Source organism: Rhea americana, unplaced genomic scaffold (genome assembly GCF_003343005.1).
Source record: "Rhea americana isolate MKP2758 unplaced genomic scaffold, rheAme1 scaffold_38, whole genome shotgun sequence".
In the NCBI taxonomy this organism is placed as follows: Eukaryota; Metazoa; Chordata; class Aves; order Rheiformes; family Rheidae; genus Rhea; species Rhea americana.
The window spans coordinates 4,908,796-4,936,100 of NW_028186512.1; the positions used below are offsets into that span (position 1 = coordinate 4,908,796).

The following is a 27,305-nucleotide window of genomic DNA, read 5'->3' on the forward strand; positions in this document are numbered from 1 at the left end:
CGGTGGGCTCCGTCGCCGTCAGGCAGCAGCTGGCCGGCTGCCGCTCAGCCTCAGCGGCGCTCCTGCGGCGAGCCAGCCCCTCCGCGGCGTGGGTTTGCTCTCTGCCAGCTCCGCGGAGAAGCGGCCCGAGCGAGGTCGTGCCCTTCCCCTCCCCGTCGGTGAAGATAGATTTTGTAATAATTATGGATGTAACACCCGCCCCCCCCCAGGCGAGGGAGCCACTCGTTTTCTTCCCTTCGTCCCCGTCGGGGACGGGGGGAGAGAAGAAGCCCAGGGCGGCTAATCGGCGCGGTGGTGTAACGCGCAGCCCGTTCGCGCCGCGGCCGTCTGTCGGGGCGGGCGGTGTCTGTCGGGGCGGCGTGCCGCAGCCCTGGCTTTTGGCGCAGCGCGCGTTGTGTAAGCGGTGGCGAGAGCCTCGGAGGCGCGCTGGCGGGCTGGCGAGCCCTGCCGTGCCGCCGCTGACGGGCAGCCTCCGGCGAGGGGCGCCCCGCGCCGCGCGGGGAGCGGCAGGGGACCCGCCACGGTGCCTGAGCGTTGCGGAGGAGCCTGGAAAGCGTGTCGTGACACGGGCGACGCTAAGCGTAATCCCTGGCGTGCGGCAGTTTGAGTTTGAAGCTGTTTTTGCAGCTACTGATTGCGATGCTTGGAGCCATTTTATATTTAATGAGAGCCCCTTMCATGAGATAATTCTCATCTGCTACTCATCTAGGATGAAGCTATGCAATTCTGCTGAAAGCTTTGGTGATTAACAGAATTACATATATWTATTACATACATATTATATACGTATATATACTCAATATAACCTGTGATGTATAACCAAAAAAGATGACACATCTCTTGAGATGTACAGTAGAATTCCAAGGCTCTTGCAAGCATCAAAATCATTGAAATGCTGAACAAAAATAAACAGTGAATGCTGCCATTGTAGTGAAATAAGTACTCAGCCAGAGATAAAATTGTGTAATGCTGCCTGCCCTGTTGGCCCATACTTGATGTTACGTGTTTTAGCACGTACCTGAAGGTCAGTGGTCTATTTGGGAATGAAGGAATGCGAATGAAAAGGGAAAACCTTTCTCTGAAAGTGCTCCGCTGTTACACTGAAAGAGATCTGTTACCTCTGATGTTCTTGACTATAGCAGAACTGCATAAGGACAGGTACTTTACATGCCCTTAGGTAGGGCATATCTATGTAGACTAAATCCAGTACTTGGAAGCTGGCGTAGTGTAGCTCTCAAAAAACGTTAATTCTTTGGTTGACCTCAGCCTTTTATCTCATTTAGTAAGGCACCACACCTTGTCATACTCAGTCGTGCTAAATGCCGTGATAAACTGTACCTTCCAGTTTTGCTTCAACTTTATATTTAAATCATCTCTCCCATAAAAAGAAAGAAATATAGCTTAGACCACATCATTCTATTYTGTGATCGTATTTTAGCAGTGCTTCTCCTTAATATCAATGGTTTTTGTAGCACCTCTTCGGCAGTTGTCATCTGGAAGTGTTCCTGGCTCTTCTGGAGAGAACATGATTTACTATCTCCTTGCTGGTGTTGCTGCTTTTGGTGGCTTATATTACGTAAGTGTTTGGAAGTGGATCCGCGTGTACTTTTTGAGTTGGCTTGATTTAAAGTATGTTCTGCATTAAAGAATATGGTCAAAGTATAAACTGCATTAATGTAATGTAGATGACGTAGCATATAATTAAATAGAGTCTAAAGTACAGAACTGTAAGAAGTCAAAAATTGGTTCAAAGAACTAGTGAAACTGAATGCCTATTACTTATCTATTTTACTGTTACATTGACTGTACATTTACTGTTACAGTATAAGGCTGTTATAATTTTCAGTAGAAAACATACTTAAGACTGAAATGAGTGCATCTAAAGATGGAATAAGGCTTCTACCTCCAACCCCTTTCATTTGCTTGTCTGCTGCAAACATTAAGAACATAATAAAGTAGATAAGACACATGTGAAGTATGCTGTATCTAAACCAAGAAGTTGAAGACTATTAACTCTGTCAATTGGAGCACAAAGAAAAAGATAAGAATATTAATTATTAGAAAAACATGTTCATGTTCTGCAAGCCTCTCTTTTTTTCCAGTTTGTCTTTAATCATTTTCTTCCTCGCGTCTAAATATATCAGACTTTGTGCTTCGTGTCCCTAAAGCCTCCATTTTGTAGCTTCCTTTCCCTCCGTGATTTGAGTTAGTGACTAGCACATCCCAAAGATATGTGTGTTTTCCTCTCCCACAAAATAATCCTCTTAAATGATAAGTAGTTTCTATTTGTTCAAAATATTTTTAAGGTAGAATTGTRTGATTGCATGTCTAAAAGAATAAAATCTACTGCTGTCGCTTTTTYGTTACCTTACCTTTTAAAAATAACTTGTCTGTATTTATCTTTTAAAAYATTCCGTTCCATTCCCAAAACACTGCAGTGTTTTGTGAAAGCTGCACATCATCTTGTATTTTACTTTCTAACAATGGAGAAGTATGAAATGTATAAATACYATAGTATAACCATTTTTTAACTTTGTTTATACTGATTTGATATGTTTTTCAAGACAGGCAATGGCACTTGTTTAAAATGTGTGGGTTTTATTTTCTCTTCTCTCCCCTTCATGTAACACAGTAGCTGTAGGGATGTAGCAATAAGTTTAGATATATCTTTTCCTTTCAGGCCTACAGAACAGTCAACTCATCCCGCAGCAAATATATTGAACATGTTAATATTCTTCATGAGAGAGCTGAGGGGCGGAAAAACAAACCTCTGTCRCACAAGGGTGAGTTGAGCTCTTTTCTATTTTTTCCCCTGGGTATGTATGGATCTGGAGCAGACTTCTAGCTTAGCTAGTCAGGCCTTAACAGTGTCATCCCTCGTCCAAGTTCTGTGACTATGAGTAAAGATTGTACAGTGTTCTGTTAGAACAGATTTTGGAGAGGAATTTAATGTTGAGGYAGGGAATCTGCCCTGTAATCCATCTGCAGGAATCTCTCTTTGGATGGAAAGAGTTAATATGTGAACCATTAATTGTATACTGGGCATTAGCATTTGATGACCAAAAGCTTAATGAAACTTGACTAAATGCATAATACTGTCAAAATCGGTTTTATCCTTTTGTTTGTTTGTGGGAGCAGATTATATCTTTCTCTCAGCCAACCRTTTGGCTCCAGGCCACATGTCATCAGGGAATGTATTTGTTCAATCACAGTACATTGAGCTAGGAAAATTTATATATAAATTTAAAACATTGAAAAAAACAACTCATTTCTAATCCCACAGCTTTGACTTTGTCATTTTTATGTTACAATATTGTTGTCTAATAAGCAGACACCATCTAAATGTGTCACAATTCCTTCCTTACTACTTCTGGCTTAAATAATTAGACCAAGTTAGATCAAATACTTGTGATGGAATGTTGTTTGTGTCTATCTCAATTAGTGTTAAAATGAACATAATCTAAAAGATGGAAATTTAGCAAGTGTGGTCTTGCTATGAAAAGCAATTAAAAATGGTGTGGTTAAGGAGATACCCCCCCTTTCTCTCTCTCTCCCCCCAACTCCCCATTATTAGACAAAAAAAATGTGTTTAAAAATGAAGCCATAGTACTTGAGACTGTTTTTAATATATTTGCACACAAGTGCTGTGTTTTAAAATTCMTTTTCAATGTAAGAACATACTCTAAATTTTCTACCTTTAATATTATTTCTTTTGAAGTCATTAATCTTCTTGAATGAAGTTACACAATGTACACTTTAGTTTTTAAACTTTAAAATTAAAGATACTGAAGTAAAAAAAGGCAAAATACTTTTATTTCTCTTTATTAGCTGAAAACAATGTAAGTTTTAAATTTCCTTTCTGGATGCCAAGAATTTGACCAGGTTTTAACTGCCATCCTTCCTTGTCCCCAAAAACAACAACAACAAAAAAAGAGCAAGACTTCTGAAAATTTAGGCATTCTTTGATACAATATGCTGTTTCTCCTTCATAAATGATGAAAACACAACCTGTCACCCACCACTCTCCCTAAAACCTTTATTGGAACCAAAGCAGATAGGTGTTTCTAGTGACCTAGTTAGTGTTTAGCTCTTCAGAGGAGAAATGATGGCTACTAAAGCATGCTCAGAAGAGCACAGTAGCAGTAAAAGGAGTAGACAGACCTTCCAGAGCACATAAAATCCTGTTGTTATATTCCCCTTTTTTCTTAAGATTCACTACTACAAGGTACTGAGAATTTTAACTCTAGTCTACCAAAATGGTTGAATGGGATATCAGCAAAGTCAGTGACACTGTTTACACCCTGAAAGCTATACCTATATTGCATGTGACTAGGGTGAGAATACTTAGGGCTCTGTAAATTATGTCATTGTGACTTCAGGTATTCTCCAGACATCCCATAATTTGATGCCTTGTGTGGCTTAAGTCGCTCATATAAATGTTACAGTCAATGGCAGATGAGTGCTGCCTCTCTTATTATTGTTAATAAGAAGTTTCTAATACTAGAAGTATTATTCAGTACTAGATTCCTGAATAAATGTTCAACCCAAAGTTCTTAACTGGATATTTGAGCTAATTCCAGACAACAATACAATTCAATCTACTGTTGAATCAGCTTTACCATACCTTTTTCTATAGGCTTTCTTTTTTTAATCCTTCATAATTTCCAACTCTCTGTGCTCCCAAAAGAGGTTTCTGCTCCTATTTTGCTTATGGAATCCTCTATATGCTTTCAGAAGAACCTTAACCTCTGTCTTCCTCTCCTTTTTTCCCCCACTCCTTGCATAATCATATTTTTATGTGTATCTTGTCACACACTGATACTATAGTATTGCTTTTCCCAGAAGTGCCACTGCAGCTTCTTTCTCCTCACATTCTTTAGATCCAGTTAGTTCTTAAACCTTATTTCACAGCAAGCATTGCTGATAAAGAGTGATAAAACTCCTCTTCCCAAAGTAATCTAACATTTTTAAGGTCAAATAAAATCAAGTTTCAAAATAAGCTATTAAACACAGGGTTGATAACAGCTTGAAGTGGTGGGTAGAAAAGCAACACGTCAAACAGCACATTTGTGGCTTATTTGCTGCATGTCTAGTGGTAAAGCGGAGAAAACTTTCTAGCTGGAAAAACTTATACTTACAATTGAGGAGTAGTCGATGAGAGGGAGACTCATCTGAATGAATTTCAAGATTCAGCAGTGTTTGCCCCTGTTCCCCCACTAACTCCTCATTCCGAGAAAATTCTCCCCTTGAGTCCAAACCCCAAATGTTTGTTAAAAAAAAAAAACCCTGCATGTAACAAACAAGGCAGTCAAAACAAGAGAAATAATCAAATGCTATTCCAGGCTTGCTTGTTTATTAGTGAGTTGAAATAGTATTTGAAAAGATGAGATAGTTTAGAAAAAGATGCAAGAGCAAATTTTCTGTAGCTCTTCTTAATGGAAAACTATCTCAAATGTAGGAATGGGTTTTAAAAAGCTCCCGAAAGAAGCCTGACTAGAAACTTAGTACATCATTTGAACTATAAAATCGTGTTTGCCTTACAGAATATTATAGTTGCTTGTTTGGCAAATAGTGCAGCTACTGAGTTGTGTGTTTCATGTCTCCTTTAAACTTATTCCTGATCTCCTCCTTTTCTTTTCTTTTAGCAATTATTTTTCTTTTTAATTTTATGAAGCTGATTCAATCTTTCTAATCATGACTTTACTTTTACACTTTCCAGACTAAAATACAAGGGAAATCTCTTTCCAAACCTGAGGAAGTTAAATACAAAGGACAGTCGTTCACGTGTACCTTGCAGCCTACCTTGGGATGACTTTATGCCTTCTATTGTAAAACTCCGTACTTGTGAGACTTTAAAAGAAATACCTATGTTTGCAAGGCCAAACCATATTGAGCTACTACTGAATCTGCTCTGTGGAAGGCAAATCTGAGATTGAGAAGCTGGCTGTTCTGAATGAATGCACTCTATACTTGACTGTCCAATAAAATGTACTGAATGTTGAGCTTGGCTATTAGTCTGTTCTTTGTGTAATCAGTTTAGTTTTCCGAAAGATAGATTTCTCTTAAAGGGACATGGTCAAGTTGCTTAATATAATGCTTTTTTTGTTGATCAATAAGTAGATCTGTGTTTAAATTTGAATATATGAAAAGATAGCCATGAACTGGCATAAGAAAGCCAACAAGTAAAATGATTAGTTCTTAAACAGATCCAGAAGAATAAAATAAATTCTGAYCATGTCTCTTTAAGTTCCTTTTTTTTCCCCCTTTTTCTATTCTTGCTTAGTTTGCAACTGTATTTCAAACTTTATTTCCAGTTTTGCTCCTCACCTGATGAGTTGGGTCTCATGGTAAACTTGCAATGAATACTTGCTGTATTACCTCCTCTTTTTAACTTTGTCTTAGTGCATGTTTGCATGGTGTTTGTGCATGTCTTCTTCTTGCTTTGTGCTGTTAATTTTTAATGATTTCTCAGCTGAGTTTGAAGTAATGCATGCTTGTGAAACACTGTTCTTTTCAGACTCGACAGAGTCTTACCCACGGCAAGGTAGACAGTTCCTCAAGAGAAAGTTGGGATTTGAAAAAAGAAAATGATCRGTCATAAATAATCATACTTCCAGTAAAACTAACTGTTTGCTTAAAACTTACCATTTATTTTCTTATTTACGTACCTAATTTCAATGAATCTCCTATTTGTTTATTCTGCTCCACAGATCTTGTATTTCTTACCCAAGAACTGTGGCTCTTACTGGATGTCTGCACTGCAGTCAGAAGTGTGATCACAGTGTGCTCAATCTAGTTCTAAAGCAAGCAAGGGTGAATAGGGTAACCTAGAGCTAAGAGGAGGCGCAAAACCTGTCCAAGAAACTAATCGTGTGTGGGGCTCTGCGTTGTTGCAGTTATCACCAGCCAAGTTAGCCGTTTTGAAAACGGCTTATGTGTTACCTGTACAAACTGAAGTCACGCCATGCACTGCAGTGCGCTTAAGCTGTGAACCTGACTGATAATGAGCTACATAAAAGCTTTGAAGTATGACAGCAAATGTCTTATTCCACATACGATAACCTCACTGCTAAGTGCAAACGGGACAGGAATCCTGTTCCCATGAAGTCTGTGTGTGTGTGTTGTTGCTGACCCTTCCAGGAAAGTGGATTTAGAGACACACTTGACATGGTCCCCACTGCTCTCCCACTCCCACCTTACAATCACTTGCTTTATGCAACACTATTTCTGTTATTAGAGTAAAGCAGTTGTGAAACTCAGTAATTAAGAATATGGTTTCCTGATCTTGTAAACATCTCTTGGTGCCACACTAGGTGAGATGGACAAATTAGCTCTTGATTTCTTGCCTTTGTTCCTGACCTCCAAAATTAGTTTTTCATTTTAAATTGAAATAAACAGGTGGGTAAAAAGCAGTTGGTGAATTTGTTGCATGCATGCACTTTATGCTTTCTTTATTGTATTAAATAAATCCTTAAAAGGTGATGAAGAGGAGACAGCTGAAGTCACTGAAGCAGAGACAGCCACAGAAGAGACTGATACAGTAACTGCTACTGGACCTGCAGCACAGGATGAGAATTCTGGGGTATCCTCAGAAACTGGAGGAGAGAGTGGCTTACCAGCTGCAGATGTACCCGCTGCTGTGGAGGGAGCACAGCAGGAAGCTGCTGCTAGTTCAGAAGCTGTTAATTCAGAAGCTGCTACGCTGCAAGGTTATCTTATGAATGTAGTTCGTGTGTGTGTGTGTTGTGAGCTCTTAAGCCACTGCTTCTTACTACAGACAAGAGAACGAACATCAGCGTTCCTAAGGGAGTTTGTCCTGCAGTGAAAACTAACCTAGGTGTTACCTTGACATGTCATGAGCATAAGGTAACAATAACTTTCAAGAAAGTTCATTAAATCTGTGCCTCTAAGTGTGCTGCCTGTGGTACCAGCATTATTGTCTAAGACAAGTAGAAATTTATTTTACTACCACATTCTATGTCTCTTTTTCAAGATTTTATGTTCAAGTGAGCATACAACACATGTTCCAGTAATCTGGTTGTTAAGGGTCTGTTGAGGAATGTAAATGCTATATATTACTATTCCTAAGTTATTTCACAGYAGCTCATATAGCTGTTCTATTAATGCAACGTCAGTAGAATCTTGCGTATCAACCAAAATGTCACTATGATCTCAATGACAAGAAAATATCAGGTAACAATTTTCAATATCCAATGAAACATCAAGTTAGTATTAAATACTTAGGTCAATTAGAGGTTATATATCAAGTATTCTGAGCAGTCACCTTGCTTGAAGTATTTTGGTTTACCCTACCTTTTTAAAATCACAGTAATAATATGCTAGAACTACCCATAAGTTACATAAATAATAGGTTATAATTTAACTTGATTTATAGCAATCACTTTTATTTATTGCTTAGCTGCAAGTATAGACAAATCACTTATCCTTTTACCTTTAGCTAAACCAATCAAAAGTTGAAAAGGATGCGTATAAAGCAACTATAATTTTTCAGCAGATAGGAAAGTAACATTTGCATCTGATATCTTCAGTTAAAGTTGGAAGCCCTTGATGAAAGAGAAACTTCACTGCAATTCTTGCTTTGGAAAGAAAGACCAGTGTGATTTTCAGCTTGTCTTAAATGTGGAACCTTTACTACACACCTAACTCTTGATGTCATTCAAGAAAACAAATGTACATATATGTGAGAGGGTACCTCCAAAATGCAGGTCAAACTTTCTTAATGCTGAGATTAAAGATATTTTGACTGTTAGACTTTAGGTGGTTATCATAGCACCTTGAGACATATTAGCAGATACTTTTCCATTTGTTCTTCCTGAAGTGTTTCCTCCTCTTTTTTCTTGGTGACTTTTTATTGAGCAACTGATGCATCTTAATTACTTCTTAACAAATGAGCTTGGGAGATAATGTTGTGTTTCAAATGACAGGCTTCTGTGAAGTTTCTAGATATGAATGGGATTTAAACTCGTCTGAGTAGTTCCTGTGCTTGTCTGCAAAAGAATAGATTATAAATAATGTGATTTAAAACARTATTTGGTCCAACTTGTTAAATGTAATATAGCTAATAGAAAAGTATAAATAAATATTTGTAGTGATTACTACAGTTTACATAAAAAATATATTTACAAGAGAATAGTTTAAAAATATTGAGTCTTTAAAAAATCTCCATTTCTGTAGAATATTCAGATTATGTTTAAAAAGAAAAAAAGAGAGAGAGGGGCAGGAAGTAACCCCRTATGTGGTAGAGGTAGTAAATCGGAGATGAATCAAAGACTTACAAGATGTTTTTAAATGTCTTGGAATATTTACCTCTGACACTCTGCAGAGCAATTGCAAAACTTCATATTAAAGAAGTGGACATTTACTTAGAGCAAGAAGTGGTTGAATATTTTTCTCATAATGCTTATCTAAGGATATTTATTTTTTGATTGATATTGTAGTACCTTGCATATGATAAATGTTCCTGTCACTCTCATGAAGAYGAGGAAGTTAAGGCTTTTGAATCTTTCTTGAGAAACATTGTGCTTTAAAATAGACTATGTCTCAGGATCTAATTCTAGATGTTAGACTTTGTGTAGCTAGTGGTATTTCATAAGAGTGAACACGTGCCTTCCAACAATTAGTTACTGCTGGTGTTGATTGGAAGTGGATGTGGTGAATAGATGCTACTGATTTCCTAGATCCCCTTTTCTCTGGCTATGTAGCTGTGGAAAAACTCTTCTATTGCTGGGATATTTAAAAGGAATTCTGTGGGCTTTTATCCCTTGACAGAGGGATAGACGCCCTCTATCAAGTCTTGCTACGGAGATTATTCTTTGCTGTGTGGTAAAGTTGGCAGAAGTGAACCTGTGGGGGATAAAATTGTTGAGAAATGTTTACATATTGTTTCAGTCATCTTTCTTCCAATCTTTAATTAGGATATCACATATTAGGCAAAACATTTCGTATCAAAAGGCAGAAGCTGTGCTTCATCTCAGTAATTGCTAGACCCTAAGGGAAGGGAATGTGCTGATCAGTGTAGCATGCCCTTTGGCATTGCTGGGATGTTATAACTGGATTCTGAGATCATATTTTTGTGCTAGTTGTACCTAGTTTTTCTTGCTCAGGTCGCTAGTAAAGACTATTTCAAATAATTGTGCTTAACTCAAGGGTTAGCCACATAAATCTCATAAGAGTTCACGTGATGTTCCTCTGCTGGGGCTAAAACTGCCATGTAACCTGAATCCAGCCATAGGAGGGTACAAGTCAGCAGAGGCTCATGTCACTAGGTCACCTTAAAATTAATCTGCATGTCTAATCTAGGTCCACACTGCAGTAAAACAACAAGACTCCTGAAGCATTTGTTCCTCAGGGCTCCAAGGAACTGATATATGCCTATGGCTTTTGACCACGTGTAGCTTTTAGGAAGCAGCACGTGGTCTCATGCATGCAAACTTAAACTAGCATCTCAGGCTTTAAAACTATGTGAAAGGTGCAGTTTCCATTGACATAATACTTAAAAGATTGTATTTTGACTCAAGAGCCTGTGATCTCTATGTATCAATACTAGTCAGAGCGTTTACCTGCAGTAAAGAGCTTTTTGTATTTAAAAATATATATTTTTATAATCTTTAAAATCATTCTGGAGATACTTTGCTATTCGATATTTAACCAAGTTAATTGTTTATTGTATTCTCTCCAGTTAGAGAAAAAAGAAATGTCTGTATAGCTACTGAGGTAGGGAAGTATTTTCTCTTAGAACTGACAAGAGAAATGCAGACTTACCCTGACATTGCCTCTGAATTTTCATTATGCAAATTAAAATTGTTTCTTTTTATCTGTAAGGCTTTCTGAAGTACATTTTGAAATGTAAGTAATCCAACTAATGGACATTCATCTCCAGCTTCAGCATATATATATATATATATATATATAAATATATATATAAAAACAAATAATGTATTCATTTGTACATGTTCAGGAAAAAAAAAAGAAAACCAAGTCCCCCTGAATGCAGGTACTTAATATTTAGTCAGGGTAATTGCAATTTTAGGAAATCAATTACAATTTAGCTGGCTGGCATTTTATCCTTGCCTCAATTTAAAGACCTTACAATCCTCTACTGCTATTTGAAATTCTGGGAAATGCTGTTGCCATAAAGGTATTGTTATTCTGCTCTTATGGTTTTAGCTTCCTCTAAATGCAGTTTTCTGTACTCAGTCACTTGAGCTATTGCAGTCACTCTGAGTCACTACCTGATGCTGTAAGTTTCATGCTGTTTGCTTTTTAGTATACGCTGTGTTTGCAGACTATAAATTCAGATTAATTAGTCCTGAGATAGTATGTTGTCAACTGTGCATTTCATAGCATATATTCTATTTGCATCAGGCCTTGTTGTTGCAATAGTGACTGTTTTAGTTTTTAGATTGATGCTATAAACTTTTCCCCAACTCTAGAATTGAAGCTTGAGGTTTTGATATCATCAGCTGGAATAGCAACAGCAATTATTCCAAGGCCATGCTTTCTCAGACTTGTGACTTCTATAGCAGTGTAGATTCTTTTCTAWTTTTTTCAAATATTGAACGATGTGGGCTCTTCTCCATTTAGTATTTCAAATACTCTTCTTCTATGACTGAATTTAGGAAGGCTGAGTAACTAGGTTTGGGGAGGATTAGTGTGCGAATGTGCCAGTGTTTTCCATGTTTAGCTTTGAATGGCATTGATAGGCTGCACTGGACAGAAGTTGCTGCTTTCTGTAGAGTACTTTTGCTGCCGCTAGCACAGTGATGCCAAACATACAAAAATGCCCCACATGATCAGTGTATATTATTTATGTTTGGTATGTTACTAAACATTACATGGGTATTCAAATGCTTTCTAATTTATGCTGGGACAATAGGAGTGTTTGAGGACTGCTGAAAAGTCCTCAGAGTTAYTTGTACCTGAGGATACTTATTCAGTCTTTCAGAATTGAGTTGCACTGTAGTACAAATGCATTCTTCCAATCATATTTGTTTTTGTGGGATTTAGGAAGGAGGAAAACATTCAACCTGGAATCCTTTACAACCTCAGATCCTGGGATAAGATGCTGAATGGTTGGGGCTGGTCACACCTTCTTACTCATGATTACATCACCTGTTTACAGTTTGACTTTGGGCAAGWGACTGTGTGCGTGTGTGTGTATTTTTTTTTTCCTTAAAACCTTTGTCCTTGCCTGTATAGATCAGAAACTTCTTTTAACAAGTCTATTTGCCATTTTAATACATACAAAGCCATTGCGTTAAACAGAATTCTGTACATCTCTAAACAGATGTAGATTGCTGCCACACAAGGGAAGTGCAGGCTGAAGAAAAGTATTCACATCATCTGACTATATGCTAATTACTGACTATAACAAAGGTTTTCTATTCTAAATTCCTCTAAATAGAGGAATCTTTTTTTTTTCCACTAGTTTTTCCACTAGTTTTTCCACTAGCTAGCTAAATTAGGCTCCTAGAAAGTTGAATTATATGCATATTGTTTGGGGAAGTATTCATATCTGTGGAAATAGTTGGCTATTTCTCCTTCATATTTATCCCTTTCTTCATTTGCCCCTGGGTACTATCTTTATTTTCTATCTCCCAGTTGCCATATATTGGCCACTGTTCTCATCTTTCTCCTGGCTTCTCCTTAAAACCAAGCTCGTAGATGAGTCATTATATTGTGAAGAAACTAAAWTTTTTTTTAGAAAGAATGTGAACAAATTTTAGAAAAGGTCTCTGTAAAAGATTTATGAATATCTGAAGACATAAATTGGTAGATAGGAGAGACTATTCGGTTTTGATCACCTTATGTGAAAAGAATTTTACAGCATGCGCTGATACTTTTGTATGCACTGATACTACTACTATACGAGGAAAAAATCCAGTAAAATGGAAAAAGGCTAGYACTTCCTATCTAAGAGTGCGAACAAATAAATGTGGGAAAGTGGTATACAGAATAATTACATTAAAATCTGCTGTCTTTCTATTTTTCTGTTGTAGAACAAGGATATAAGTAACTACATTTAAAAAARTTAAAATTGATGAAATGACATAATGTGAATAATGTATAAGTGATGGTAGCTAATTGGTGAACAACAACTTACTTTGATTCAACCTAAACTATTATCATTTACTTCACATTAAAAGTTAGTACCTGTGTTTTTTGGAAAAAATACAACATACAGAAATACTGTATATGTCAGATACTGTCACAACATCACAGATATACTGCCATGTTTACAGACATAATACTGCAATATTTAGAGAGAATGGCAAAGTGACTTCTTCCTGTTTTCCTATGGTAGCAGTGCATACAAGAAGAATGATGGGATTTTTTTATATTCATTTTTGGCCAGTGTTTCTCATTGCAGAGAGAAATGTCTTTTTTCCAAAAACAACATGGTGACCTTTGCTCCTTTGGAAAGAATCCAAGTGAGTAAAACTTGGCACTTTGCTTCATATGAAAAATGCTGCAGAAGATGCCCATCTTAAATGTAAAATTTTGTTATAACTTTTGAAGGATTTCATAAATCCAGTTATTAGAGCATTTTCATATATGTGTTTGTATTATCTTGCACTAGTTTTCCTGGTGATCTCTTCCAATCAAAGAGTAGATGCTTGTTGAAAAGACACAATGTGGATTGTTTCTCATTTCTGTGAAAGTTAGGAGGCCTGCAGCCTGGATGCTTTAACATAGTAACAACTTTGTAACAAATATAAAATAACATACTTGATATTTTGCAGTACCTCGTATAGTTTCCTTCTGGATTAACATACTATGTACATCATATACATATGTACTAGGTACATAGGCCTTATTGTGATCATTATAGACATCCCTTTGAGGCTTTTTTTAATCATCCATTGCAGAATAAGGTCATTTATAGCAAATCTTCTAGTCAWTAGTGTGAACTAATGAGGCTTTTCTAGGAACTAGTGACTTACATTAAACATGAATAACTTGTGATACGTTTGCTTGAATGGAGATGTTTCTTTCCTGCTGTTTAGAAAAACATTTTATTTTTAAGAATGTGCCTCATAACCCTGTAGTTTAGGCTTTCAGCTGGACTTTGTGTTTATTTTTGTGTTACTTACGGGTGGCTTGCAAAAAAAAAAAAAAAGGCATATCTTTATAGTGACAGAAATCATTAGGAATCTGTCTCCGTTCCTCAGTTTCCCAAAGATCTTTGGCGCTAAGTCTCTCGTTCAGGTTAGCTTAAGGAATAGTTGAGATGCCAAAGGGAGAAAACTCCTTCCTGATATTAATAGACTATAGTGAGCTATTATTAAGTAGAGAAGACAGGGACTGAACATATTTCTGTCCAGCAACAGATGGTTGAGCCTGGGCCTCTGAAGCAGCCCCTGAGGGCTGCCATTCCACAAACAATTTCTTGAGCAGGGTTGGCTTCAGCAGTTGCCAAGCCACTGGTTCCTGTCCTGTGCACCAGAAGTTTGTGCAGCTCCTCAGTGAAACAGGTCAAGGAACTGATGTGACTGAAAAATAATCAGTGTTTTTCTAGATTATWGTCGGTTCTCTGATTCAGTTCAGCATGTAGCTGCAGAAATATTTGTGCTGCTGTACTGCACACAGACAGGAACAAAGAGCAGCAGCAGCAATGTAAGCCAGTGATTTTTCTGGTGGTTGAACAATATCCTACACAAAATACAAAGTACTGAGGAGAGTAGAAGGATTTTAGGAAAATGCAACAGCCAGTGCCACAATAAACACAGGTGTGATGTTCATTAATGTTCCTCCAGTAGACTTAGGGGCACTATTATTGGGGTAAGGTCTGCACTCCTGATTTAGACACCTCTGCAACATCTAGGAAGAGGTAAATGGCTAAAGAAGTCACAAATTGGTGTGCAAATCACCATCTAAGCCTGGGGGTTTAACTTTAGGCCATAAGAAAGTCTAAGCRGAGGGGTTTCTCTTTTCCCATCTGAAGCTTGAGTGCTGAATTTGCAGTGGCAGAGATGCCTGTGTTGGTCTGTGTTTAACCATCCAGTAGATTTTTCTTCGAAGCCAAGCGTTTACGTGTTAAAAATTTGTTCCTTTCCGAAGAGGTTGTTACCTGGATGGAGTAAGATAACCATGTTAAATGTTCACTGAAATAAAAGGCTACTGAGTAGGGACAGCATATTTGTAGTAGTCCTGAGGGATGACAATGCTTGTTTTTTTTTTTTCCTGGTGATTACCTGCATCCTATGCCCTGAGCTTTCTCTCTCTCCTGGTCAATGAATCCTCAAGTACTTGATGACTTTATAGGGGAGTATACACAGGTTTGATATTTTGTCCCAAATTAACCTGGTGATTATTATTTCCCTTCTTATTACTGAGGYGGGAGATGAGGGTTTGAGTCCCTCTAAGTGGAGGAGGTTGTCAAGTGCAGCCCTGCCATCCCACGGTGGCAACTCAGCTTCTGATGTACCGAGTGGGGTGAAAAAAGCAGGGAGAGGACCTCTACTGTCACTATTACCATGTTTTACCCGAACTAGTCTTTAAGGAACTTCTTTTCTCTTCCYTTTCCTTTAAAGAAGGTATGATACAACTGTAATATGTTAAATTGGTCTAAATGGGAATCACGATTTCTTCCTGCTACTGTTGTGCTCCCTGCTGAACACTAAGGGTGCTTCAAGCTTGTGTACTCTTATTCTGCAATCAGTCATAAGTGTATTCTTGAAWTAATTTTAAAACATGACAGAATTTGACTTTAAGTGAATTCTATTCCACTGTCATTTTTGATTAGCAGTTCTTTAAACTATGACGTTTCCCCCCTTTAAACTATGAAATTTCCCCCTCTCCCCATGCTCTGACTGAGTTTCTCTGGAGAGAAACTTTTCAGGCTGGGAAGATTATATAAGTGAAACTATCACATTCTAGTTTTYTAAAAAAGCTGTAAGTGAAATATTGTATCTTTTTCACAATTATTTGATTACATTTTTTCCTTTGGAATTATTTTGTGACATTGGTTTTGTTACAGATGGCTTAAAATATCAAGGCCATTTTTGTATTCCAGCTTTTGTTCGTGTGCATTCTATGGCTCCAGGCAGATGCCTTTTGTATTATGCTGGGCAACTTGTATTATTTTAGCTTAATAAACCCAAATTCTTCTGCAAAGAATTTTTTGAAAAGTAATTGAACGTGACATTCTGCATTAGAGATACCAGACTCATGTTGAATATGGCTGTTTCTTTTTAATTTATTTTAATTTTTTTTTAAGTCCTCCTTTGAGGTTTGAAGCAGTCATTCAAATTAGCTCTCAGGGAACTTCTTCCTTTTACCAAAGGAAGATATCTTGCTCCCAGTATAGTCTGGACTTGACTGGACAAAAGACTAAAACTTTTAATTTCCGACTTGTTTGCTCACATCTCTTGACAATGCTGACGGGTTACTGTAAGAAACCTGCTTGTTTCATCTGACATTGCTTTGGTTGCTCTAATCTTGCATATACTATTGTTTTCTTTGGGAATTCTGAAYAATCTCAAATTATCCGTACACAGCTGACAATTACTAGATTGCTCTGCTAACACCTTTCACACATGGTGTTGGGTATGAAACACGACTTRGTAAATTCAGCTTTATGATCACTGAACTCTAAAACCTGGCAACAGTTCCTGTGTAGAAGTACTATTGGAAACATTACCTTGTAGAAAAAAYATTGTAAAAATCAATTTCTTTAACGGACTTCAGAACCACTTATTATGATCAGAACCCACATTTGTTCCATACCTCCCTTTCATCTGCCCGCTTCGTGACCACCCTGTAGCCTACTCTTCCCAGTAAGTAGTTGATGACTGCCAGTGCAAGTCAATTCAATTTCTAACTAGAGCTCTGAGTCCCAGGCAAACTTCCAGGGTGATTCCAAGTAAATTGCCTCTCTGCAATGTTATAAAGTTTTAAAAGATGGCTTGCGGTGTCTTCTAGTGCTTTATAAGTAGTAGGATCTGGATTCTGAAAGCTGATCCATTTCCTYCTCCCCCCTTTATTATTACCTGGAACAAAGGTTCTTGCTAGTTAYATAGTTCATGCAAGTCCCTGCTTATGCTTCTGTGCTCTGCTGGAAGGATGCTGCGCTCGCTAATACTCAGACAATTCAATTGAAAGTCGCAAGAATGCGGAAATGCAATTCATCTGGAATGTTTTCTGTTCTGTTGTRGCTGCACAGAAATATAAAGTCCTGCTCTCTCAATGCTGCAATTGCAGTCTTTGTAAGAGTAAACKTGTTTCTTTAAGGTCTGCAGAAATAATTATTTTATTTAGGGAGCAGCTCATTCACTGAAATGGTAGGGATACAGTTTTGTGGAACTTATATTTCTAGGTGGAACTAGAGGTCAGTATAGTGCTGGTAAATTACTGGAATGTCCTGATGCTACTGCCTTTTGAAAAAAATAGAATAACCAAAAAACTTCTGATTTCCTTTTGTCTGTAGAGCTAATTTCCTTTTCTCTATTTACACAGTAATAGTTCAAAACAGATGTGTTTTCGTAACAGAAATGGCTTGGTGTTGTGTTTGGTAGCAAGTGTAATATGCTACTGCCCAATTGTATTTTGTTTCTGAGCCTGTGGAAGTTTTAAGAAGCTGATACAAAGAGAGAGAATGGGTCACAGTCATCAGTGCACAAGGAATACAAGGAATTCAGAATTTCAGGCTGGTCAGCTTTTGGATAACAACATGGAATCAGTTAAGATGCTTAACTTCTCTATGATTTATTTTGAAAAAATAAAGCTTGGCTTTTTTAGAWTTTGAATTAACAAAAGCTAAAAGTGATTTCAATTACATCATCTGCTAATTCCTACAGAATTTCCTGACAGACTTATTAGTAACTTTAAAAGAATTGAACAAATAGAGTAAAATTATTCTTTCTAGCATTATGGAAAATGAGCCATCACTGTGCTTGGCACAGATTTAAATCCCCCTAATGAAGCAGGGTGTAACTGCTGTATTTTACATAGAACAAGTAAGAGATTAAATAGGACTGAAAAATAGAATACATGCAGATTAAAAAAAAAGCACTATGTTGTTTAGAAGCWCAACTGACTTTCAGAGTGATATTAGGTTTAACAGGGAAACAAAAAGGAGAATTTCCTAAACTTCGTAATGTTTGTCCTGCTCCCTGGTTAACATAGGGGAGACAGGTTTGATGGACCCAGGCACAATCCCTTCTCTGTGATTTGCATGAGACAATGTCACARCTGTGATTCTGAAAGAGGTGGCTGACTTGTTTCAGGTAATCATTAATCTTGTGTTGCCTGGGGTTAGAGGAATTCCCCAGAACAGAGAGAAATGTATTTACATTGTGAACGGAATATAGACCATTTGTTCTGAGACCAAGCTGCATACAAACCACCAAAAAGTACCCAGAGAATTGTATGACAGATTAATGTTCAAAATAGTTGTCACATTCCTGGACTGGCACAAAATAGGCTCARGGCACTGGAACTGTGGTAGGTCTGAAAAGTGGTAGTTCAGTATGGGCTTGAGAAGAAACAAAGAAAAGTATGAATTTCATCAAAATCCAGTCACTTGTATTGATTTTTGAATTGCATATACCACAAGGCAATCAGTACTCTGGATGCAGAAATGTGTCCAAGTTCTTYTTCTGGATGAAGTTAAACTTTTGCTTGAGCCAAAAAGCCATGCAAAGAGCCTTTCTGATGTGTATGCTCTAGTGCATCTTTAACTATGAGGAACAAGTCTGACACCTTTCCTTTTTAAACAGGAACAGTAACTGAAATGTAATAGAAGACCACAAAGAGGAGCGTATTGCTTTTTGTTTTTCTAGATAGCTAATTCTAGCAATATTAAGAAGCTCATATCTTGTTTAGTGTTTAATAGTCATCCATACATGTACTGATAAAGCTTTAATAAAGTGATATGCAACCTCTAATTTCATGTATAATCAAGAAAGCTGTAGTTGTAAGGACAGCAACAATTGCAAAATGAGCAATTCTTACTGTTACAATGCTCTGCTCAAAGCATCAAATGACATTTAGGTAGCTTATTGCAGTTGCAAGAGGCCAAAAAACAGTGCCAAAATGATCTGTATAGGACAGTCTGAATCTTAGAGATAAGGCATTATGAAATATATAATGACCCAGTGCGAACTGCTGCATCTGACACTGCAGTGAACAAGTGTGTTCTCATCACGAGCTATTTCCAGCTTTCTCCTCTTGAAAAGAGCAGATAAGTTGTGGCAGTGGGAAGTTTGTTCTTATGAAATTCTATCTGTGCATGATCAAAGAACAGACATGAAAGCCACCTGAGAATTTTTTAAAAATGAAAATACTAGCTAGAGTTTTCTATGGTAGCCAGGGACAATTATTCATATATACAGACCAAAATTAAAAAAAAAAAAAAAATGCAGCGTGTATTGCAGCAAGCTCCTTTGCATTTTAGGGAGTGACAACTACTCTGCGCAGACCATGATAAACCGTGAGCAATCCATGTTTTGTTGCGGTAGGTTGCCTTTCCGATAAATATACAGAACACTTCAGGCTGGAGATTTTTATTAAAAAATAAAACAGCAGGAAACTGTGTGTTGCTCACTTATTTGTTTAGTGATCTGCTTTTATTAAAGTGAAAGATTGAAACAGTGAAACATCATGCTAAATAAAAATTAACAAGACAAAATGCTATAAGCCAGAGAGCAAAGTATTTGTGATATGAACTGAATGTTTCATATTACAAATTTAAAACTAGCAGCTAGTCCTCACAGCAAATATATTGCATTGCATCAGGTGATGCTAGTTCTAAAATATGACATTCTGAATTTTAAATTCACTATTTCTAAGTGTAGCTGTTCCTCATAATGAAAATTGTAGCAATTTCTGAATTTTTCTGATGTTTCTTCAAAATTCAGTCAGTATTTTGCTAAATAAAGTTAAATAGTTGATGTTCAGAATATGCCCTAGTTAACTGTCTGCAAGCTGATATTTGAAAAAAAACATAGAGTGCAAGCTCTGCAACACTCTTGTTTACTGCATTTATTGCACTTTCGATGAAGCTGTTTAGTTAACTGTATTTAATATAMAAGTATCTTGGTATGGGAAACAGTTTGTAACAAGAAAGTCCTTGCACAAATTACCTTGCAGAGCTGTTAAAATGTGTGATGATGCTGAGACTTCTAACAGAAAGGTTAGAAGAATATAAGAGAGATTTTACTCAAGTAACATTTACAATGTATAGCTACTGGTTGATGCGCTCAGTCCTCCTGCAGCGTGTATGCATAAATGTTTGAACAAATAGACAGAGTACAGACCTTTCATACAAATAGATTGCCTCATCCTTAATGAGTATTGAAAATAGGCTGACTGGCAGTCTTGTTGCACTAGATCACAGCCTGGTGTCAGGACATTTCTACATTAAAACTGCTCATACTGTATTTTCAAAAATATGCAAAGATATACATCGTGTATTTTATGCTGTTGATCAGATTAGGCTTATTTCCACTGAAATGTTAAAGTTTGTATCTTGCAGATCATTAATTTGACMGAAACCAGAAAATAAAATGAGGGTATTTGTAAGAGTAAATTTAATTTGTAAGAATTTCACTTGCAAGCTTTTATTTTCATGCTAAAATGTAATCACCTCATAGGTCTTGTTGCTTTTCATTACCTGATTGCAGTCTGTACATTAAGTAGCTATCTCCCACGTGGTGAGCCTTGAGTGGCCTCCCTCAGTTGTGCTGAGGAATGGAGAGCAAAGACAAGACAATTATCTCTCTAATTTGATTCATAGAAACTGTGAGTGAAGGCTTGGATGTTGCAGTTTCTTCTGCCCATGAGGAAAGCTTAGACAGTGTCAAAGAAGGAGTAGCGCCAGCAGCTCCTCAAGAGATGTCTGATGCAGCCGCAAGGGACCAGGACGCCGATGCAGAGGAGTCTGGGCAAACTTCAGAAGGTGCACAGCATACCTGGGTCTGAAATGCTTTGCTTCTGAGAAAAACTAATGGCTGTTTGCACTGGACTAGCTGCAAGGGCATCTAGGATGCATTAAGTGACAATGGGTCTGCTAATGATGGCTGTGGTTAGCATCTCAGTGTATTTTTGAGTAGAGAATTTAATTCTGAAATTATCTGCCATCTTTTAAAAATAGGTATTACTAAGCTGGACCACTGGGGCACTTTGAGCTCAATGCTCTGCTGTCTAGCTAAGTGGTTAGATATAAAGCTTATTAAAACAAGGAAATTCTCCCTTTTGGTGCGTGTGACATGGCACACTTTTTGTTTTAGGCTTACTTAATTTGAAGGATGAATTTTTTCTGATTATATTCCTGTAAAGACAAATATAGAACATGTGATATTTATAAACCTTACAATACTTCAATGCATAGTTAATTATCTGCAAGCTGATTTTTTTTAAATGAGATACTAGCTCTGCAACACTCTCGTTTACTGCATATATTGCGCTTCCGATGAAGCTGTTTAGTTAACTGTATAAATGACCCTTTCTTATATTGCTGTTGAAGGTGTACAACAAAATGTGTGTTAAAAATCATCACAATGGAGGTTTTCAAAGCAGTTTAGAAGTTAACTAAACTCCATTACAATTAGAAATAAGAAAGTTAAAAGGAAAATCTCTGTATCCCTAATATTACTTTGAAAATCTTTTCCCTTTAGCCCAAAGGATTTGTCTTATTCATAGTTGAATAAGTCATCTCCTTTACTTGTAGTTATGCTATACTAAACAAGAGAAATGTTTCTCATTGGTATTTTGTCTCCATTTTCAGCTTCCACGGAAGGGACGACAGCTGAAGATGCTGCAAAGGAATCCTAAAGGTATGCAGTACAGTTCCAGCGTGAGCTTGCCTGCAATTCACCTTTCTGTTTTCCTCAGCTAGTGGCAGCGGCAGCATAAGGAAAGTCTGCGCGCACATTCTGATGGTGAATCTCTATTTCTACCTCCAACAAGTACACTGTAGAAAGAATATCTGGAGTATTTTTTATCATTTAGGAATCATTGTTGGCATCTTTTAGAGGTAAAGGAGCCAAACTTCACTGTGATATTGATTGTTGCACTGGATATTTACTTATGGCATTGTTTTAGTCCTGTGAAAATTGGATTAGGACCCAAGAGTTGTGATAAATCTATTTTCTTCTGTGCAACAGTGTTGTTTGGACATCAATTTAAATGATATAAATATTGGGCTTTTGGATTATTGCCTTATCTAAGCGAACTCCTCTCTTGGCAGCTGGCACAGAATGACAGTGTAAACACAGTGAAGCTGTAACCTTCTGACCTGTTAAAGACATTTTGCAAGAGTAGTCTCTCTGCGCTTTTACTTTGCGCTAACGAAAAACATTGAACACAGTGTTCTCATTGGGCCCCATCCCTCAGGGTATGCCTCCTGAAGTACACGACTAGCTAGCTGACTAGCTGTTGTAGTCAGTGGGATTAAGGTATGCTTAAATTGCTCAGCTGGCTTCATTAGTTTCCAGAATAAAATATTTTGTGCAAGTTTTGTGTTCCACATGACCTTGCTTTCCAAAATAGGCTGTAGGATGGTGATAGAAATCTAAGGGAAAAAAGAGTGGCTGAAATATGAACATACTAACTAGAACAGAAACAACTGAAAGTTATGCAGATAAACCTCCCAGATTAGGATTCTCAAAATTACTTTTGCTGCCAGTCAACAATTTATATATTAYCTTTTGGAGCACCAACACAAGAGTGGAAGGAGATGGAGCGGAGAAAGTGTTTTTCAGTGTACCCTGGAAATGTATGTACTAAATACACTTAGAACATAACAATAAAGTTGTACRAATTCTTCTCAAGTTCATATTTGCTTATTCCATCATCCAGTGCAATATAAAATAATAGTGCCTTTTACGTTCTTGTGATTAGAAGTTAGACATTTTCCTTAACTTCATTAATAAATCAGCCAAATGTCTTGTATTTTTCTTTCATGTTGTTTTAGCACACAAAGCTAATCAACAAAATCCAAACCCAAACAACCCAAARAGTTGTACAATAATTTACAGAATTCTGGTGTAAGATATGTTTCTCTACTAAACAGAATTGCTGTGTTTTACTGGGAATAATGACATGAAGGGGAACAAGTGTTTAATGAATGTGGGTGGGATGTGCTGAAAAGCTGCAGGAGCTGGTTTTGCTCAAGGAGAAAGCCAAGGGCACCTGAGAATATCACAAACCAAATTACCAAGAAATTCTCTCCACTCTGGGACACATGAATGCAGTGCTATTGTGAAAGTAATAAAATTTATGAGGTCTTCCCCCCCTCCCCTTCAAATATTTTGCAGCCCTAAAATTTTTGCATTGTTATTCTAGATTTTGATTTGGATGGCAAATAGTTCAATTTCATTAATGAAGGCAGAGATAGTAATTGAAAAGGTGGTGGGAGGGAAGGCAAGCTGTTATGAGACCCCTTTTATGAAACAAATTGAAAATAAGGTAAATAAATGACTCTCTTCTTTGCCAGAATATGGGTGCCCAGAATGGCTGCCTAGATTGTTTGGGTTCTTTCCTTCAAAAAAGTTACTTTTTATGAATATAGTACTACAAGGTTACAAAAAGTGTCCCTTCATGAGCTCAGATTCAATCTTGTTGAAGAAATAAATGTTTATAAAGCATTTTACTTCTCAGTGCTGCAAGATTGCTRCTGGATTGAAAACCAGGCTGACTTTTTCTGATCTGCAAGTCATCAGCCATMATGCATCTCCAGCTAGAAGAAAGCTAATTATTTTTAGTATACATTTATTATATACTAAGGGTATATACTTAGGGTTTGGGCCTTAACTTTGTTTGCATTAAAACAAATTAAACATTTTGAAGAATTCAGAGGAAAAAATATCAGAAGAATTTTGATGATATGAGAAAATCATATCCAGTTTATTTAAAAAAAAAAATCAGTGAAGGGCTAGAAGTAATAGCAGTGGATGAAATCTCAGATGAAGCCTTGAGTTAATGCTGTTAGCACCTCTGAGTAAGTATATACTATCCCAGTTTCTTCTCAGAGTACAGCAATCTTGCGTGTGGCTGCTGGCCCTGAATTCACATCACTGTGAAACTACTTACATCAGTAATCCCAGCAAACAGAATTGGTTTACCTCTGCTTAAAGTTAATCAAGTAACTATTTGTAGAAATAAGGCTTAGTGGAATTTGTCCAACATGCAGAGGAATTCATTAATATCTTAGCAACACAGCTGAAGATGAAGTATTCCTTGAAATTCTGCTTTGTTGGTGGTAGCACAGCAAGCTTTTGCAAGCCATCAGATAAGTATGATTTACCCAGACATAGTGCTCATATGCTGTAAYACACTTAACTGATAACCTGCAGTCAAAAATACAGTGTGTTCTGGATGTCTGCAGAGAAAAAATTGTGATGCATCAWRTCTATTGCTAAACATGATTTACTCYTGCTTTCTCTAAAACATATTCTTTTTTCTTTTTCCCAGTGAGCAGCATTGAAGCCTTTGAAAAGTTTAATGGAAGTATTTGGGCAATCAACCAGCTGATTCCTGTGTGAAACCTCATACTCTGCCTTGGAGACATAAAACAATTTGTGTAGTTTGTCATATCCCACACTGCTTATGAGGATGAGTATTCATTACTGAAACAGACAACCTAATATGATTTAAGTTGGTTAGAGAGATGCTTCTGTAATTAACCTCTCTGTTTTAGAAAGGRGCATCCAGTAATAAATGTCAAAGCACCATCCGGCATGTTATAAAYAAATGTACTTAAGAGAAGCAGTAGACTTAACTGAATCTGTATTACATGAACTCATTTTAGTTCCAGTAGTTACCCATATTTATGCCCTGCCTTTTGTCCAAACTGTGCTGCATAATTACAGCATTGTACCATCCCATGCTAAATTTTAAGGATAAAATTTTACTGTGCTAAAATCTTATTAAAATTACTTGTTAGTATTTTTAAATTGGTTCATGGGGGAAACCCATGTTTTCTCTCAAGTTTTGAATTTGCAATAATAACCAAAGAACATTTGTCTGTACAAAATTTAATTTTCCTCCTGCACAAACATTTTAAATATTATCCTYCCTTGCACAGTTGTATCCAGGAATAAACTTTTTAAAAGTTTAAAGCAGTCTCCTGCTTTGAGAACATCAACCTTTTGCAAGTAGTAGCAATAGATACATTGTAGCAAATTAGAGAAACTGTGAAAATCAAAATAATGCAGGTTAAAGTTATTATCAGTGCTTGGAAGTGGTGGGCTCCATCCCCACCAAAACCTTATTCCCTTGCAAAAGTCTTTGTGTTCTGTCTTAGCAGGGACATGCAGTGGTGGTATAACAAAATACAAGTTTAGGAGAAGACTGTTACACAAATCATGAACAATGTAGGCTATGGTAAAGCTCCTCGCTGTGAGCCTGGAGATGGCCAGCAAAATCTGCATTAAAGACTATGGCATAGGTGTCCAAATGCACAAGAATGCTTAAAAACTACTGAAAACTCCATCACCTTGGAAACCTGGAGCAAGATTTTAGTTATTAAAATTTGCTCTCCTGGCATGTAAGAGCTCAGGCAGAATTTGAAAAGTATGGCCTTTTATTCAGTTTTTCAAAATGTGTAACCAGAAAATATTCTTGTCTTGTTAGTATTATYTTAATAATAAATATTCTGTAATGAATGTTTTATATGATGCTCCTGAACCTTTCCTGTATTATGATCATATGCATGTACAGGCACACAYATGCGCATCTACTACAAAWTTTTCTGYTGAGATTCCCCACCAGCTAAAAAGCATTACAGCCATCCTGAAATGGTGATAATTCTAATTCAGACGTGAAACAAGGCATATCATACACAATTTATATAGAAACTGTGAATTATAAGGTATAAATGACTGCTTTTTCTTCAAACAGAACCTCAGAAAAAYGTCAAAAAAGTACCATGTTATTCCTACCCATTGCACAAATAAATGTATTGTCCTCCCCCCATCATGAAGCAAGTTATAATAGTGTTCTGATGAAARTACAGTCTATTGTTCCTGCACCTGCTTATGAATAACTAGAATAATGCAGAGACAAAATCAGGCTCACAAGCTTCAGGAAGCAATACCATAGCCTTCTACTTGAAGGATAAAGCCACTGTGATTAAAAGCACTTGTTGTAGACAAAGCTACTGGAATAAAAGTCTTAAATTGATATTTTGTTGGATGAGAGTCTATTTATCTGGTAGATTAAACGTCCTATGCTTTTCATACTCTTAAATGCACTGTTTCTTATTTCCTTTTTTATTTTATTTTCTTTCCCCCAGTTATTTCCAATGGTAAATCTCTCTACTTCTAATTTCTACAGCTGGCTGTAGGGTTTCTGAAATTATAGGCCTTGCTGAATGCCCCTTTCTTTTTGGAGCTGCCCTAGGATAATGACCAAATATATTAGCCTTCAAGAACCTGTGCCTGAAGAATTGAAGCTCAACCTACAGTGTGATTTCTAGAGGCTTTTTATCTCTCTTTTTCAAAAAAAAAAAAAAAAAAAAAAAAAAGCTCTAGTATAATCTGTACAGATGCTTTATGTCAGAGAGCCTCTTAAAAAGAAAGACACACTGCTTCTGAAAGCTGCAGGAGCTAGGAATGTGTTACGAACTCTTGCTGTGATGCCATGTTTGTGCTACATGGCATCTRCTGCAGCACTGGACTACCCTAGATTGAGCAGCAGAGCTATTTTGTAATGTGAAGAGTGGTGCTCTGCAAAAGAAATAGCCGTTTTCCACATGTAAAATGCTCTGTTACATGATCAGAAATTCATTGTCTCAGTGTTTGAGGTGGTTTCTGGCCCTCCTTGATGACTTTTATCTGTTATGTTAGTGTGAAGTCTAACTGGCAGATAGACAATTTATCTACATCCTGCACACTGAGAAAAGTGAATTTTTGACATGCTATGCAAAAAAATGAAATGAACAGTGGCTCATTAAGTAGAATGAAAAATTAAGAACAGACACTCTGGGGAGATGGCAAGAATTAAAGAGATAAGAAAAAGGTTTGTGCTTGAAAATATACTTCAGAGCTCAGAATAAAACCTGAGATTCCTGAGTTTCACTGCACTTCTGTAAGTAGCAACCATCTGTGAAACCCCTGGCAAAGTGTTTCACCTCCCTCTAGTGCTAGATCACATGAAGRATGACAACCTATTACTGTTATCAGTGATCTACAGAGCTAAAATGCTATGGGCAGATGAAGTCAATTTCACAGCTGCAGTTTTACTCTTGGCCCATTGAAGTCAATATAGAACTTCAGTTGCATTTTCATTTGTTTTAGGACATGACATACATAATTATTTAAAAAGACCATTAAAACTGCAAG

General features: G+C 37.1%; 1 protein-coding gene across 2 annotated transcripts; it reads left to right on the forward strand.

The window, feature by feature from the left end:
• Positions 1-1,444: 1,444 nt before the first annotated feature.
• MGARP (mitochondria localized glutamic acid rich protein) lies at positions 1,445-26,145 on the forward strand. 2 transcript variants are annotated; one of them, XM_085313234.1, is made up of 6 exons: positions 1,445-1,576; positions 2,681-2,783; positions 7,479-7,709; positions 20,759-20,920; positions 21,749-21,797; positions 24,436-26,145. In XM_085313234.1, the coding sequence occupies exons 1-5, from the start codon at positions 1,460-1,462 to the stop codon at positions 21,793-21,795; spliced, it is 660 nt and encodes a 219-aa protein (XP_085169360.1). In that variant the 5' UTR covers positions 1,445-1,459; the 3' UTR covers positions 21,796-21,797; positions 24,436-26,145. The 2 variants fall into 2 exon arrangements, with proteins under 2 accessions (XP_085169360.1, XP_085169361.1); XM_085313235.1 differs by lacking the exon at positions 20,759-20,920.
• Positions 26,146-27,305: the final 1,160 nt, after the last annotated feature.